Source organism: Salmo trutta, chromosome 36, assembly GCF_901001165.1.
Source record: "Salmo trutta chromosome 36, fSalTru1.1, whole genome shotgun sequence".
NCBI classification, from domain to species: domain Eukaryota; kingdom Metazoa; phylum Chordata; class Actinopteri; order Salmoniformes; family Salmonidae; genus Salmo; species Salmo trutta.
The window spans coordinates 35,914,984-35,932,458 of NC_042992.1; the positions used below are offsets into that span (position 1 = coordinate 35,914,984).

The 17,475-nt window shown below is 42.7% G+C and overlaps 1 protein-coding gene across 3 annotated transcripts in view; it reads left to right on the forward strand.

Annotated features, from left to right (window-relative positions):
- Positions 1–15,514, forward strand: part of LOC115175982 (mucin-17) — an 88,721-nt gene extending 73,207 nt beyond the window's left edge. For all 3 annotated transcript variants that reach the window (XM_029735692.1, XM_029735691.1, XM_029735690.1), the window contains exons 5-22: positions 814–861; positions 2,870–2,988; positions 5,673–5,889; positions 6,278–6,417; positions 7,330–7,456; positions 7,599–7,634; positions 7,752–7,891; positions 8,013–8,139; positions 11,054–11,208; positions 11,533–11,659; positions 11,876–11,911; positions 12,051–12,163; positions 12,415–12,544; positions 12,942–13,081; positions 13,369–13,492; positions 13,630–13,788; positions 14,129–14,288; positions 14,452–15,514. In XM_029735692.1, the coding sequence (XP_029591552.1) occupies positions 814–861; positions 2,870–2,988; positions 5,673–5,889; positions 6,278–6,417; positions 7,330–7,456; positions 7,599–7,634; positions 7,752–7,891; positions 8,013–8,139; positions 11,054–11,208; positions 11,533–11,659; positions 11,876–11,911; positions 12,051–12,163; positions 12,415–12,544; positions 12,942–13,081; positions 13,369–13,492; positions 13,630–13,788; positions 14,129–14,288; positions 14,452–14,540 (2,187 nt within the window). In that variant the 3' untranslated portion in view covers positions 14,541–15,514. The remainder of the gene's footprint in view (positions 1–813; positions 862–2,869; positions 2,989–5,672; positions 5,890–6,277; positions 6,418–7,329; positions 7,457–7,598; positions 7,635–7,751; positions 7,892–8,012; positions 8,140–11,053; positions 11,209–11,532; positions 11,660–11,875; positions 11,912–12,050; positions 12,164–12,414; positions 12,545–12,941; positions 13,082–13,368; positions 13,493–13,629; positions 13,789–14,128; positions 14,289–14,451) is intronic.
- The last annotated feature ends 1,961 nt before the right edge of the window (positions 15,515–17,475 follow it).

A 17,475-nucleotide genomic window follows, 5' to 3' on the forward strand; every position in this document is an offset into this window, starting at 1 on the left:
CACAGTGTGGACACATTTTAGCACATTCCAACTACGTGCCACCAGTCCCCCAAGTACATGTCATTGAGAAACAGGTGTAACCAAGGAATGCCAAGGTCTGGTGAGAGTAAAATGACACAAGAATGTGTCTTTCTCTCCTGAAGATCTGAGATGTTGTTGTTGTGCTGTCAGAATGGCCGCTCCCCTCTCCTTGTCTTCCTCAGAACCAGTTCTCCTAGATGGGGTGTTAATCAGAACTAATGCTGAGATGGTTAGGCATGCGCTGAAATAAAGTGAAACGCATAGTAAATCACTGCAAAGGATATTGTTAATTGTGTGGATGCACGCATACACACACACACACACACACACACATACACACACACACACACACACACACACACACACACACAGTAGTTTGTTTTTGTCTGTCTCATACATCATTCCTCTCAAGGTGAAGTTCATGTTTGCATTCTCATGGAGTAATGGGACATGGGTAATTGCAAAACGGGGTTGACAGGGTGGCTGGGGGTTGTGGATTGTACATTTCTGTAGTTTGGGTACTATTGCTGCAGTAGTTTAGATGTTTTGAGGTTTGGTATGTTAACTATTTAGAAGTTAAACATGACATACTGTAGAAGGTCTAGTGATGCACTGTTCCTTTTTGTTTTTCCATTTGACATTTTAGTCATTTAGTAGAAGCTCTTATACAGAGCGACTTACAGTTTGCACATTCATCTTAAAAGATAGCTAGGTAAGATAGCTATGTGCTATTTATAGTAGTTTGGTAAAGTAGGAAATTACTAAATAGCTGTTTTCTCTGTGTGTCTGCAGCTCACCAAGGAGAAAGAACATGGAAAGCTCAACCCTCGACCAGGAAAGGTGAGTGTCTGTCTGACTGTGAAACAACTACAGGAATCACCCATCTCTGTCCCTCATCTATCGTCTTTGTCCTACAGTAAAGGTCAATGTCCCATTGTAACCTTTTTTTTAGATGTAATGAGGGATCTGCTCACCAACCAAGTTAGCCTTATCAAAAATTGTTTATTTTGCCAGCTGTCTTGACTTGAACTATGGAGGTCTCCAAGGAGCAATAGTAGCCATGTAACATCCTTAAACATGTTTTTTTTAAATGATGATAATTAAAAGGGAATTAATGGCTTCACACTTCAAAGTACCCCAGAGGGACAGTTGCCAAAGTCGAGTAATTAAGGATGAGAAGAGCATGGTAAAGCTGAGGAAATGAGATTAGTGTGATTGTATTCTTATTCACTCAGCCAAACATCGTTCTCTATTTAGGCTGTTGAACATTTGAATATATCAATCAGATGTTACAATGCCTCCTAGTAGGAGGGGGGTGCAGGAATCAGGAGCAGGAGAGCAAGGAAGTTCCAGTGGCACAAAACGTTTAATATGGTAGTCCCGAACTCAATAACAACATGAGGGAAAAACACGCACAAAACGAAGTCGCCACACACAGGGAAACTAATTTCACACACGGAGGAGAAACCTCGACTCCTAAACAAAGTCTCGAAAAAACGGTAACACTACCGAATAAAACGAAAACCCCGTGGTGCAGACACGCACCCCTAACGTGGAACACATACAAACAATCCCGCACAAAGACTAGCATGCAGCGGGGTGTAAATAAACCCACCCAAATCAACTAAATGAACACAGGTGTGAAAAAACAGACACAAAACGAAAAGGAAAAATGGATCGGTGGCAGCTAGTAGGCCGGCGACGACGACCGCCGAGCGCCGCCCGAACAGGGAGAGGAGCCACCTTCGGTGGAAGTCGTGACATCAGAACTATGTGGAAGTGGAAATCACGTCTTCACAAAGAAAGACATTTTCTTTTTTCCAATGCACACTCAGTGGTTTGGAGAATATTACTAAAAGCCCAGTTCATTCACTATAGACCTAACATACTACAGAGCAGGGGTTCCCAACCTAAGGGTCGCAACCCCAGCATGGGGCTTCCAAAGCTTCCAGAGCTTGACTTGAGAAAAATAAATACATATTTGTGGTGTCCTTGATGGGCATGTTTTCGTTTCATCGTTGGTAACAGTTTCAATCTCTTATTATTAGTCATCCATAATTATTTCCGCATTGGCAGAAGTTACGTCGGTGCCTTGCCAGCGCCGGTGTTCTTCTCTCAACAACCCCGCTCTTAATCAATTACTGTGGTATTTCAACCCTGAGTGACACTAGCTAAATGCCTGCCTCATTTGCCTTTTGCCATCAAGATGGAGATTATGAAACGAGCTAAATGTCAAGCTTGCTCCTGCATGCAACCAAATTGCTCCTCCCCCAACTGTACCATTCTATCTCAGCTCTGTCATGGCACCTACAGGCTTGCTTGACATTTAGGTCTGACAGTTTCTGATTACAGAGCCTACTTGTGATACACAATAGCATACCTTACCTTACCTGAACTTGCATGTGGTTCACAACACAAAGCAGTGTGTCTAAGTTGCTTCTCTGTCTTTTTGCTGTTTGCTGTTTCGATTGATGTTGAAAAGAGATGGATAGAGTTAGCCTGGTCATTAGATCTGTTTGTTCCTTTTAATGCATGGAAATAAGTGAGTGAAGGTGAGTGAAGGTGCAACCAAAAAATTACATCGTCATTGAAAAGGAAAAGGTGCAACGCTCGCTCACCATTAAAAACATATCATTTTATTTGAGCAACTATTAAAAGCTTGGCGTTTGAGCCTTCATTCCCTTTGATAGTGGCCTTCATCAAAACCTTTTAATGTACGTCAGATATTGGCTAAAGACGAGCAGATCTAGCGTCCATGCTTGGATAGAGGATGGGCCATGGTACATGTACAGTATTAGTGTGCTGTTTCATTTGAGCATCTCTTATGAAATGGTGTTGTCTTTTCCAGATGTTCATCTTTGACCGGCCAGGGATGTGTGGCCAGAGGATGGAGGTGTGGAGTGATGTCGTTGATGCCACACCCTGGCAACTACAGGAGACCATCTCTATCAGGGTTGTCAGAGGAGGGTAAATGTTCACACACAAAGTGCAATCGTCCCAGCCAACTCTATGAACTAAAGCCTGAACACCATGACCCTGGTGCACCACAGATGCTAATCCATAGAATTATGATGAAGATAGTTGCAGTATGATCTCAACCAAGTACCTAGTAGTAATACACACTATAATCATTTCATTATTTCTGAGAGGGAATGGATTATTAATACTAGGAAGTAGAGGCATGCAGTCCAACACCTGCGCTGGGTGTGTGCACTGCAGAGTCTCTCAAGTCTCTTACAACCATCCCTTTCTCCGTGTTGCACGGAATTTCTTAGGACCTCTCTGGAGAGGGATATTTGCGTATCTGTCTTCCTGTCTCTCTTTCTTGCTATAGTTTGCCTACTCTAAAATGTTTAAATATAAAACAGTCTCTCACAACCTATTACTGTACACTCTTAGAATAAGGTGCCATCCAGAACCTAAAAGGATTCTTCAACTTTAGCCCATAGGACAACCGTTTTTGGTTCCAGGTTGAACCCTTTTGTCTTTCATGTAGAACCCTTTCCACAGATGGTTCTACCTGGAACCAAAAAAGGGTTCTTCTATGGGGGCAGCCGTAGGGTAGCATGGTGTAGGGTAGCATGGTGTCCAAAATGGGTCTGAACATGCTGACTCACCCATCCCTGGGGCTCCAGAACACTAAACAGGGATGTGGTGCAACCCCCTTCTACCACCAAGCCTCACTGAGACACAGCGGTGAATAATCATTAGGCTGCTTTCATTACCATCACACATCATCTGAAGGGTGACATCTGTCACTTGTTCATTCTGTCTCCATCTCTCTCTCTTTTTCTGTGTGTGTGAATGTTGACTTTTCAAAACTCTCAGTGTAGGATATGCAGCTAATGAGCCATGGCCGAATTGGCATGACATGATTATTATTTCTGGTGATAATTATTATTTATCACTTGTTTGTGTGTGTGTGTGTGAACTTGTGGTTTTCGGAACTCTCAGTGCAGTACAGAACATGTGCCACCGGGTGGTTTGGATTTATATCACTAATGTCACGTTCATTTGTAGAAACGGACCAAGGTGCAGGGTGGAGTAGGATTCCACATCTTTATTAGAAAGTGAAAACTTAACAAAATACAAAAACAAAAAAGAATAAACGAAACGTGACGACAATGCAACTACACATAAACAATATCCCATAACACACAGGTGCAAAAAATGCAACTTAAGTATGATCCCCAATTAGAGACAATGATAACCAGATGCCTCCAATTGGGAATCATACAAAACACCAACATAGAAAAAAGAAACTAAAACCCCACATAGAAAATATAAACTAGACTAACCCCCCAGTCACGCCCTGACCTACTCTACCATAGAAAATAAAAGCTTTCTAACTAATACAAATGTTTGACTGAAAGAAGTCCAAATAACAAGCAAATGTTATTTGTCACTTATTCTGTGTCAACCCTCACTTTTGCAAAACTCTCCGTGGGATATGGTTTTGAAAGAATGAGAGGATTTTAGTTCCACGGATACATTATTAGACTGTATTAGGGATTTAAATACTTGGATGGCTCACAACTTCCTCCAGCTAAATCAAGATAAGAACGAGATGCTTGTTGTTGGAGCCAAAGCACAGAGAGAGAATCTGGCCGCAAGTTTTAATTCACGGGCAATAAAGATAAAACACCAGATAAAAAACCTAGGTGTTATTTTAGATTCTGAACTCAGTTTCAAATCATACATTAGGAACGTGACCAAAATAGTGTTTTACCACCTGAGGAACATTTCCAAGGTGCGGCTGTTTCTCTCTCAGGATGACACAGAGAGACTCATCCATGCTTTTATTACAAGCAGGCTTGACTACTGTAATGCTCTCCTTCCTGTCTGGTCTACACAAGAAAGCCATTGGTCAACTGCAAAACATACAGAATGCTGGAGCACGGGTACTGACCAAGTCCAGACAGAGAGCACACATTACACCGGTTTTAAGGTCTCTGCACTGGCTGCCTGTGAGTTTTATAATACATTTTAAGATTCTTCTATTGGTGTTTTAATCAATCCATGATTGTGCTTCCCAATACATGTCAGACATGCTTTGAAGTTAAGTATCCAGTAGGTCACTCAGGTCCTTTGGCACTGGCCTTTTAACTATCCCAAAGCCTAGGACCAAGAGGCAGCCTTTGGTTACAATGCCCCCAGCCGCTGGAATAGCCTGCCAGAGAACCTGGGGGGGGGGGGTGTTAGAGTGAAACTGTGGATTTAAAAAAAGAATTCTTAAAAAACACCTTTTTAGCTTTGCTTTTCATTTTTAGTCATTCAGTTTATTTCTTTTTTTCCTTCTGTAAAGCACATTGTGTTGCATTCCATGTCTGAAATGTGCTGTATCAATACAGTTTGATTTGATTTGACGAATCAACATCTTGTGAATACTTACATAACTGGATAGATATTTCTACTTTCACCCTTTCATATCTTGAATAGGGACACCAGTGCCATCCTCGGTGTGCTAGTGTCGAGCTCTACTAGTGTCTCCATCATTAGAGCAATGGCCAATCTATTCACCAGCTTTGCCTGTTTAACTCACTTTTAAAATAGGTCATGCATTGTTAAATGAATCTTGTTCAGACCACTGATCCTTACTGTTCATTACCCGGACTTGTTGTTAACCCCCGTCTTTCCATTTCTCTCTTCAGCTGGGTTTTGTACGAGAAGCCCAACTTCAAAGGGGAGAAGATCGCTCTGGACGAGGGGGACATAGAGCTCAGCTACCCCTTCGACCCCCCTGAGGAGGAAGAGGGACAACAACCGCAGAATGGAGAGGACAGCCAGAAGGAGGGAGGAGAAGAAGAAGTGGTGGCGGCCAAGCCGGCCAGGAGGTTCATCATAGGATCAGTACGAAGAGTAGTCAGGGTAAGAAGAAGAAGAAGAAGTCACAGATGACCCTTTATGAGGACCCCTTACTATTATGATTATATGATTAGCACTAGATCAGTGCTTCTCAGAGTGTGGGATGCAACCAGGCAACTACTGAAGCCTAGGTTGTGGTTAGAAACATGGCTTTGTGTATTTGGTGGATCAGAAGAATTCCAAAGGCATTAGGTGAGAGTTAAGTCAATCTGATTAGGTGTGGTTCAGTAGAACCGCTCATCTGTTGGTAGACTCAGGCACTCTTAAGGATTTCTGCCTCACAACGTTGTCCTCTCTGTTAGAGCCTGTATCACAATTGCGCTGCTCTGTGAGACTATAGCACCCTCTAGTGTCAAAGTACCATACCTGTCATTTCTCTCTGCCCCCGCAGGACTACAGTGTGCCAGAGATCAGTCTGTTCCCAGAGGAGAATGCCGAGGGGAAGAAGGTGATCTTCAGAGACACGTCAGATGACGCCAGGATATTCGGCTTCCCCATCAAAGCCAACTCCATCATCATCAACGCTGGACTGTGAGTAACTGTAGTCAGCTCTGCCAACTGCTTTTTAGTAGGCCACGTTGGGCACAAGGATAAACATTTATCAAAGTAAGATGATACAATGTATTATTTGATCAAATAAAGCTTCAAATGTAATCCCTGGGGGAGTAGTGCTGAGCTGACATATGGAATTGTTTTAAGATGGTCGTACTATGGACCATTTGGCTATTTGATTTTGAATTTTAGGACCCCTTTAGGTATAAAAAAAATTATGGCAAAAAAGACAGTCAAAAAATATATCATAAGAAACAAAGGTTTGAAGTGTCTGTCCTAAATCAAGGAGATATAAGAAAGCTCAGGAAATATTTGTAGTTTTTTTTACACATATTTAACCCCTTTGTTGTGTAGGCACAAAACTATCTTCATACTTCCAATATTTTTTTTACATCTGGTTACCGTCAGCAGAGTCCTGTGACACTTGTGGGGTCGTAGAGCATAACGGAGAACACCGTGTTCATGAGAATCGCCCCTTTCCATAGTGGTCATAATAGTTTTTAGGTCGAACCGTTCTGACGCTACATACGTTTCCGTGAGAAGACCGATTTTTGGGATGTCTTATGATCTGACAAACACCGCTCTAGCCCTGCCATGTGGAAGTGCAACACTGGCAGATGCGGTGGATTTGAAACGCATCCAATGCCAAAAAAACGATATCTCTAGCTTAAACTGGCGGATTTTGATGGGGAATTTTTTTATGGAAGTTAGATTGACGCACCAGTGCGTCAGTCAACTCTAGGGGTTTAACGTTGTATTGGGTGAAAATAAGTTAAGCTCAATATTACAGTATATTGGCTATTTTATTGGTGTGATAGCATGGTTTTGGTGAGGTCTGTCTTCTGTAATGATATCTCTGTTCTGATTGGATTGACTCGCTTCTCTCTTCAGATGGCTGGTATATGCTCAGCCTTTTTTCCAGGGCATACCACGTGTTCTGGAGGTGGGGGGGTACCCCAACCCTGCAGCCTGGGGCGTGGAACAACCTTACGTGGGCTCCGTGCACCCTCTCAAAATCGTAAGATTGTAATAGACAAATTGTAGAGACTGACCACAGCTAGAACAATGTACACCCCATGGAAATAGCTTTAGTATAATTAATGTATTGCATTCATAGGTGAGCTCCATGAAATTACATTTCCCTAATGTTTTTATGACAGGGTGAACCAAGAGTGGAGAAACCTGGTGAGCCCAAGGTAAGAATGAACAAACAAACGAATGATTGAAGCTGATACCTCACTGGTAAAATGATTGGGTAACTTTCCATTGAATCTTACTCAGCCCCACTTGTGCCTGCTGTTTTTTCTTCCCAGCTGGTGCTCTATGAAAAGCCCTACTTCACTGGGAAGACAAGGACAATCTACACCAACATGAGAGACTTCATGACCAGGAAGGATAGACAGCAGACTGCCTTCATGTACAGCCCTGGATCCATCAAAGTAGAGGGAGGCTGGTGAGTAGACTGTGTGTGTGTGTGTGCGTGTGTGTGTGTGTGTGTGTGTGTGTGTGTGTTTGTGTGCGCGCATGCGTGTGTTACTTCATGTATCTTACCCTGTGTCTCCCTGTACTTCTAGCTGGGTGGGCTATGAGAAGGAGGGTTTCCGAGGCCACCAGTATCTTTTGGAGGAGGGAGAGTACCATGACTGGAGGGTGTGGGGGGGCTGCGATGCCGAGCTGCGCTCTGTCAGAGTCATACGAGCGGTGAGTGGGCCATACCATCATGTAACACCCCCATCTCTATCAGGCCCTTGTATCTTGTATCCAGCTGCTGCAGGAATGATCATGCCCTAAATGGCATATACACTGAGTATACAAAATATTAAGAAGGCCTGCTCTTTCCAGGTAAAAGCTATGATTTCTTATTGATGTCACTTGTTAAATCCATTTCAATCAGTGTAGATGAAGGGGAAGAGACAGGTTAAAGAAGGATTTTTAAGCCTTGAGACAACAGAGACATGGATTGTGTATGTGTGCTATTCAGAGGGTGAATGGGCAATCATTTTGAACAGAGCATGGTAGTAGGCGCCAGGCGCACCAGTTTGAGTGTGTCAAGAACTGCAATGCTGCGGGGGTTTTCACGCTCAACAGTTTCCCGTGTGTATAAAGAATGGTCCACCACCCAAAGGACATACAGCCAACTTGACACAACTGTGGGAAGCATTGAAGTCAACATGGCCCAGCATCCCTGTGGAACGCTTTTGACACCTTGTAAAGTCCATGCCCTGACAAATTGAAGCTGTTCCAAGGGCAAAAGGGGGTGAAACGTAATATTAGGAAGGTGTTGCTAATGTCTGGTATACTCAGTGTATATCATATATACAGGTACAGTTGAAGTCGGAAGTTTACATACACCTTAGCCAAATACATTTCAACTCAGTTTTTCTCAATTCCTGACATTTAATCCTAGTAAAAGTTCCCTGTCTTAGTTCAGTTCGGATCACGACTTTATTTTAAGAATGTGAAATGTCAGAATGATACTAGAGAGAATAATTTATTTCAGCTTTTATTTCTTTCATCACATTCCCAGTGGGTCAGAAGTTTACATACACTCAATTAGTATTTGGTAGCATTGCCTTTAAATTCTTTAACTTGGGTCAAACGTTTCAGGTAGCCTTCCACAAGCTTCCCACAATAAGTTGGGTGAATTTTGGCCCATTCCTCCTGACAGAGCTGGTGTAACTGAGTCAGGTTTGTAGGTCTCCTTGCTTGGACACGCCTTTTAAGTTCTGCCCACACATTTTCTATTGGATTGAGGTCAGGGCTTTGTGATGGCCACTACAATACCTTGACTTTGTTGTCCTTAAGCCATTTTGCCACAACTGTGGAAGTATGCTTGGGGTCATTGTCCATTTGGAAGACCCATTTGCGACCAAGCTTTAACATCCTGACTGATGTCTTGAGACGTTGCTTCAAAATATTCACATAATTTTCCCTCCTCATGATGCAATCTATTTTGTGAAGTGCACCAGTCCCTCCTACAGCAAAGCACCCCCACAACATGATGCTGCCACCCCAGTGCTTCACGGTTGGGTGAAATAATCTGTCTGTAAACAATTGTTGGAAAATTGCTTGTGTCATGCACAAAGTAGATGTCCTCACCGATTTGCCAAAACTATAGTTTGTTAACAAGAAATTCGTGGAGTGGTTGAAAAACGAGTTTTAATGACTCCAACCTAAGTGTATGTAAACGTCCGACTTCAACTGTAACTGCCAAAATAAAGCAAGCATCCAACATACAGTGTCTTAATAGGCGTTGGGCCGCCACGAGCCAGAACAGCTTTTATGCACCTTGGCATAGATTCTACAAGTGTCTGGAACTCTGTTGGAGGGATTGTGGTGGAAAACGCTGTCTCAGGCGGCACTTCAGAATCTCCCATAAGTGTTCAATTGGGTTGAGATCTGGTGACGGTGACAGCTGTGGCACAGGGGATGTATTAGCTTTCAGATAGCTGCATTTTCATAACGCGGACCATCCAAAAATCTGTGTTTTTAAACCATTTCACCTACGTTTCATATTGAAAGTCAGTGTTTTTTGGCTTCAATAGAATGACAAGGGGCGTGCAACACAAAATACATTAGTGCATCAGATGACAGCAAAAGTGCAACACTGTTTGGCTAGCAGCCACACGTAAGTTAAATTACAATGAAAATGCAAGGTATTTTTTCCAAAAAACGATGAATGGCCATCATATTTCTAATGTTTATCATAGAAAGAAAGTAGCCAGCTGCATTTCCTATTGTTTGACGTTAACCTTGCGTTTAAACTTGCTACTGAAGAAAAACTACACCAGTTTAAAGTACAGTGGAAAAGTAGCCTACATATCACTCAGAGCACTGTATAGTGATCCAATGGAATATATAGTGGAGAAGTGCAACTATAGTACAATAATATCCCTTTAACATTCATGATTTGGAGGGAACCCTGACTGAAGCCGAGCATAATTTACAATAAAAAGCATTTTAGATCTGCGTTTACAAAACTCAGCAAGATATTTTTCTGCATTTCATCTTTCCTTTTCTGTATGAAAAACGCAAATGCGACCCCTGTGGCATATGGTTTATATCGTTTTCATGCTCATCAAACCATTCAGTGACCACTTGTGCCCTGTGAATGGGGACATTGTCATCCTATGGGGGCATAGCCATGGTAGCCAAAATAATGGCCCGCCCAGCATTTTTATACATGACCCTAAGCATGATGGGATACTAATTGCTTAATTAACTCAGGAACCACACCTGGGAGGAAACACCTGCTTTCAATACACGTTGTATCCCTCATTTACTCAAGTGTTTCCATTATTTTTGGCAGTTACATGTGTTACACACAGAAGACCCCGGCAAAGGGATGTACTCAGGCTTTTGGTTTGCGGTTAAGGTTAAATATCTATAATTTATAATTCACTCAAAAACAAATGTAGTTCCATTGAACTAATCAGTGTGAAATACGTTTGACCAGGCATGGAACTAAAGGTAGCATCTTTAAGGGCAGTGGCACACAGTAGCTGGTCACATTCCTGTTGGTTAAGTTTAGGATGGAGCTGATCCTAGATCTGTGCCTAAAGACAACCCCTACCTGGAGCCACAGTATGTGACCTCTGACCACTGTCCCCTGTAGGACCTGACCGAGCCCATGTTGGTATTGTATGAGCAGCCTGACGTGGAGCAGGAGGTGGAGGAGGACAACACCTTTGAGGTGGCCGAGGCCATTCCTGACGTGGAGCTGTTTGGCTTCCGCACCACCACTCGCTCCATCCACGTCGTCAGTGGAGCGTGAGTACAAATGCTTGTGACGAGCAGCGTTATAGTCTAACATGGGTGTCATCTCGTGTTGAACAGAAATGACTGATATCATTTTAACTGTGTCTGAGGCCTGATAGTAAGAATATGATCATAACTAGAGCCAATATACAGTAGATATGCCTCTGATAATAACTTGATACTGGCTGATACATTGATAAGAATATGATCATATTTGACAATACCCTTATAGACATAATACATTACACATAAGTTCCCTCCAACAGTGAATGAAGGACGTTACGGAGTATTAGTGGAGGTTTGACTCTAAGGTCCACTGTTACCCTCCTCCTCCAGATGGATAGCCTACTCTCACGTGGACTTCTCTGGTGACCAGTATATCCTGGAGAAAGGTTTCTACAGTAACTCTGCTGACTGGGGCTCTTCAAACAACCGCATCTGCTCTGTCCAGCCCATCTTGCAGGTGAGTAGGTCGTCTAGAGACGCTTTTCTACGGAGTAGACAGTGGAGAGACGGAAACAGACAGGAAATGACCTGAAAGGAGAACACGCACACTGTTCAGATGCTCCTTTATTGTTCATTTTGAAACGTATACATCGCTGAGGAAAATTTGAAGGGATTGCTGATGTCAGACATCGTGATGTTTACTCAGTGCACCCGGTTCTCTTGTCTGTTTCAGGCTCCAAGTGAAAACCAGGGCAGCGTCAGAAGTGAGGTGAGACGTCTTGTAGCATCGTGTGTATATCCTTCTGCAGTCACGCTCTCTCTTTTCACACTTCACTTGTACTATGTACTACAGTGAAAGTGACTGATTTGAACTCTCTTTCTTCCTTCGCTGCCCCTGTCTGTCTCAGGTGATGCTGTACACAGACCCAGATTTCCAGGGGGAATGCCATGTGTGTGACAAGAACCAAGAGTCCCTCTCTGACAAGCTCATCGCCAAGTCCTGCAGAGTGGTGGGAGGAAGGTGGGACAGAACCAACATGCACTATATATATATATATATATATACCAAGTGTAGGAAAAATGTAGAATTAGGAGAGATGGAAGTATACACAGGCTTAATGGAGCCGTAGAGGGATGGTATGGAGTACTGCAGGTCCTAGAGATGAGCCAGCATATAATTATTACAATTAAAGGGGAGTTCGCTGTACTGATGACTGTGTGGCGTTAGTAAATTAGTTTTAAATGGGTTTTGCGTGTTCCTCTACGTTTCAGTTGGGTGGTGTACGAGGGCCGTGAGTATTCAGGGAACCTGTACATCCTGTCAGAAGGAGACTACCCCAACTTCACCAGCATGGGCTGTCCTCCGAACTGTGTCATACGCTCGCTGAAGACTGTCCCGCTGGTAAGACCAATCCTCATATACTGGTCACACTCATATAAACTGGCTTATTCACCGTCAAATTTTCCTTCACTTTTTCTGTCTGTCTCTCATTCTATAGCTTTCTCCGTTTTATTTTCAATCACTTAATGAATCAATTTGTTGTATTTAGCTTAACGCCCTCAGTCGTCTCTCTTCCCCATACCATTACTCCTCCCAACTCCATACCCTGACCCACTGTAACACTGCTGCAGCCTATCCAACCTCGTGTGTGTGTGTGTGTGTGTGTGTGTGTGTGTGTGTGTGTGTGTGTGTGTGTGTGTTTATACAGGAGGGGTTGGAAGAAAAACAGAAGACACATTTCCATCCCATGTGGACTAATAAAGTATATCTTAACAGTGTCTCCCCCCTGTTTCCTCAGGTATTCTCAGTGCCCTCCGTCTCTCTGTTTGGTCTGGAGTGTTTGGAGGGCAGGGAGATCACAGTGGACACAGAAGTGGTCAATATGCTGGAGGAGGGCTACAACAACCATCTACTCTCTGTCAGAGTCAACCGAGGCTGGTGAGTGTGTTTAAGTGTGTGCGTACGGGTATGCGTGTTTAAATGTGTGTGTTTCTGAGTGTTGACATTATGTGCTCTTGTGTTTCTGACCTGACGAAGATCCGTTCCAGATGGAAACGTTGTCAATAAAGCGGTGAATTGGGAGCTTTAACAGTGTGGGGGCCTTCTTGTTCTGTACTAGTATTCTTTATTAGCCCAGCACCTATGTTTTTAAGGATGTGCGTATGACCACAAACTTTTCCCTTATGTCACTCACTCTCCCTATACCTCACTTGCTCTCTTTGCAGCTGGGTGATGTGTGAGCACAGTAACTACAGGGGGCGCCAGTTCCTGTTAGAACCTATTGAAATCACCAACTGGCCCAAATTCAGTCAGCTTCTCACCATTGGCTCAATGTACCCAGTACGGCAGGTTAGAATCATTATGACTTCATTCACTTTGTTTGGGTTGGTTTATAATACAGTACTTCTACCCAATTCATGTTTACTCTTTTATTACTCATATTTATATTTACTCATATATTATTTACATGTGCCCATTTCCTGCAGAGGCGGCACTTCTTCCGCATCAAAAGCAAGGAGCGAGGTCACTTCCTGTCCATCCAGGGTGGCGTAGAGGAAATGAAGTCGGGACGCGTGGTGGTGACCGAGCAGGTGGAGGGCATGAGCGACATCTGGTTCTACCAGGAAGGCCTCATCAAGAATAAGGTATTATTCACTAGGAATAAAGTTCCTCAACTTTTTCATTCTCATGATCATTTTCTTTCACCTTACTGAGGAACCCCTGGGACTCCCCCTCGGACCCCATGAGTTAACACATACATACATTGACAGCCCTAAAATGTTGAGAATCCGTTTTTTCCCCCCATAGAAGTAAACATCGAGCATTTTTATATCTTCAGATGTTATTACCCCTATTTATTTTACACTAAATGTATCATGTTTTACAATTAATTTCCCACATATCCTATGCACATTGCTTAGATGTTTTGCTATTTGAGCACACCAGATTTCTCAATTACTTATGTCTCTTGCTCTCGTTCTCTAGTTGGCTCCTACTATGAGCCTGCAGGTGATGGGGAACGTGGAGGCGGAGGCGAAGGTGGTGCTGTGGTCAGAGACCCGGCAGCCTGTCCAGACCTGGTCAGCCCAGATGAGAGGCACCATCCCCAGCCTCACCTTCCCTGGCATGGTGTTGGACATCAAGGGTGAGACACTAGTCTAATTTTAGGAGTGAAATTATAAGAACTACACATACATGATTTGTACTTTCATGTAATGTTTCATATGAGGCGATAGTACAGAATGTCACCTTTTATTTGAGGGTATTTTCAGCATACGATTGTATCATTAATGTATTGTATCTCTCAGGTGGCAAGCAGTACGATAGAGACCATGTGGTGATTTTACCAGAGAGTGAGGAGAGGCCTTGCCAACAGTGGGAGCTGGAGCTGCTGTAACCTTCCAATAACCTTCCCTCAACCCGCACCCTTCACCCGCTCCTCCAATACAATACATTCCAATATCCCCAACCCCTCAGAACTCCTGCTTTTCAGTCTGTGGAGATGGACATGGCCTTTAGGAAGCACCACAGACTTCACCTTGTGTCATCATGGCCAGGCACTCTCAAGAGGATCCCAGAACATCTTCATTGCAGTTAAAGGGTTTCTTTCATTCCGTGAAGAATCATATGAGGGTTATAATTTTTTGACTGAATGTGAGGACAGCAGCATATGAATGACTCAACAACCAGTGCCTTTGGATGTGGTCAACTGGAGAGGATGGGAAGGGTAGTGCTTCTTTTCCCCTCCCTTAAATGTGTGTATTTGGATTATTCTATTTACAGACATTCTACCCTCTCAGATTCTTCTTTGACAGATGGTATAACCCGGCTTAGCGCACACAGTAGTGGATTCACTTGAACTCACCAATGATCATTGGGAAGGTCAAAGTTACATCTACTATATGATACATCATCTGTGGCTACTAGCAATATATTTAAGAGGGATTCATAAAGGAAGCCAAATCTATGTACATTATTTTCTGAATTGGCTTATTTCTGTTTTTTAAATGTTGTTTGACTATGTAATTTACTACCTTTTGGGAAAACATTGGATGGGAAGTGTATTCTTTATGCAGTATAATACATACACAATACATATAATAATGTATGATGCAGTGCAATGACTCTGTGGGCTTTTATGCAGTTCCTCTCTAATGCTACAGTATGTTCTTCTATTTCACTATGGTCGATCTATTTTCATAGATATGAATCATACATTGCCAATCACTGTCAATATACAGGTTACTTTCTTATTTTTATATTTAACACCAAATGCCTTGCACCTCAATGCATTATTCTTTGATACCAAAAATAGAATGTGAAAAGAAATGAGTGGTTTTAAAATATTAAATAAAACTATAAAAAATGAAACTTGTTCAAATGTCTTGTTAATCTAAAATGTGTCTTTGTTCTTTCATGGATCTTCAATTGTAGCTAAGTTACAGTATACTGTCATTTATTCCTTGGAGAAAGAAATTCTGGGACATCATGGGCTTTCACATGTTATTATAATGCAGACAGGTCAAAATTGAGGAGTGGTACTGTCTGACTATCATCTAGATTGGCTATCAGGATTCACACAGACATAATCTAGAAACACTGAGCAAGCTGTTCTGAACACCATGGTGATGTGTGTACAAGATACAGGACTGTTAAGAGTGAGACAAGACAACTGATAGTAGTGTGGCCTACTCTGTACAGAACATACTATGCATGTGTCCATACAAGTAGCTCAACGTTAAATACAGTACCAGTCAAAAGTCTGGACACACCTACTCATTCAAGGGTTTTTCTTTCTTTTTACTATTTTATACATGGTAGAATAATAGTGAAGACATCAAAACTATGAAATAACACATATGGAATCATGTAGTAACCAAAAAAGTGTTGAACAAATCAAAATATGTTTTATATTTGAGATTCTTCAAATAGCCACCCTTTTCCCTGATGACAGCTTTGCACACTCTTGGCATTCTCTCAACCAGTTTCACCTAGAATGCTTTTCCAACAGTCTTGAAGGAGTTCCTGCCTATGCTGAGCACTTGTTGGCTGCTTTTCTTTCACTCTGCGGTCCAACTCATTGTGTTGAGGTCGGGGATTATGGAGGCCAGGTCATCTGATGCAGCACTCCATCACTCTCCTTCTTGGTAAAATAACCCCTACACAGCCTGGAGGTGTGTTGGGTCATTGTTCTGTTGAAAAACAAATGATAGTCCCATTAAACCCAAACCAGATGGGATGGTGTATCGCTTCAGAATGCTGTGGTAGCCATGCTGGTTAAGTGTTCCTTGAATTCTAAATAAATCACAGACAGTTTCACCAGCAAAGCACCCCCACACCATAACACCTCCTCCTCCATGCTTAACGGTGGGAAATACACATGCGGAGATCATCCGTTCTCACAGCGTCTCACAAAGGCACCGTGGTTGGAACCAAAAATCAAAAATTTGGACTCCAGACCAAAGGACATATTTGGCCCATATCGTAATCTAACATGGGTAGGATGGTCATCTGAATCAGGGTTAGTTTGGCTGCTGGGGTGAAAGAGGAGCGATTACGATAGAGGAAACCAAGTCTAGATTTAACTTTAGCCTGCATCTTTGATATGTGCTGAGAGAAAGACAGTGTACCGTCAAGCCATACTCCCAAGTACTTGTATGAGGTGACTACCTCAACTCTCAGAGGAAGTAATCATACCTGTGGGGAGAGGGGCATTCTTCTTACCAAACCACATGACCTTTGTTTGGGAGGTGTTCAGAACAAGGTTAAGGGTAGAGAAAGCTTGTTGGACACTAAGAAAGCTTTGTTGTAGAGCATTTAACACAAAATCCGGGGAGGGGTCAGCTGAGTATAAGACTGTATCATCTGCATATAAATGGATGAGAGAGCTTCCTTCTGCCTGAGCTATGTTGTTGATGTAAATTGAGAGGAGCGTGGGGCCTAGGTTTGAGCCTTGGGGTACTCCCTTGGTGACAGGCAGTGGCTGAGACAGCAGATTTTCTGCTAATTGAAGTTGTATCTGGTCTGTCCTAGCAAGCCTGGCAGCCACTCAGCATTCATTCCCCATAAAGTAAAATATATCATTATAATGTTATTGTTTTTCTTCTTGGCCTTCAAAATAGCATCAGATCAAACACTACTCACTCAGTTCCAGGTTGGATGGTGTCCTCAGGTCTCTGCTGTTTGTTTGCTAGATCACCCTCCATATAGCTTGGAAACAGGAAACCTTGGTAGCAGTAATCTATCTGGTTAATTTTGGACAAAATTATGGTTGTAGGTTTGGAGTTTTCATCTGGAGCGAAGGCCATGCTGTGGAAGGAAGCATCCTTTAT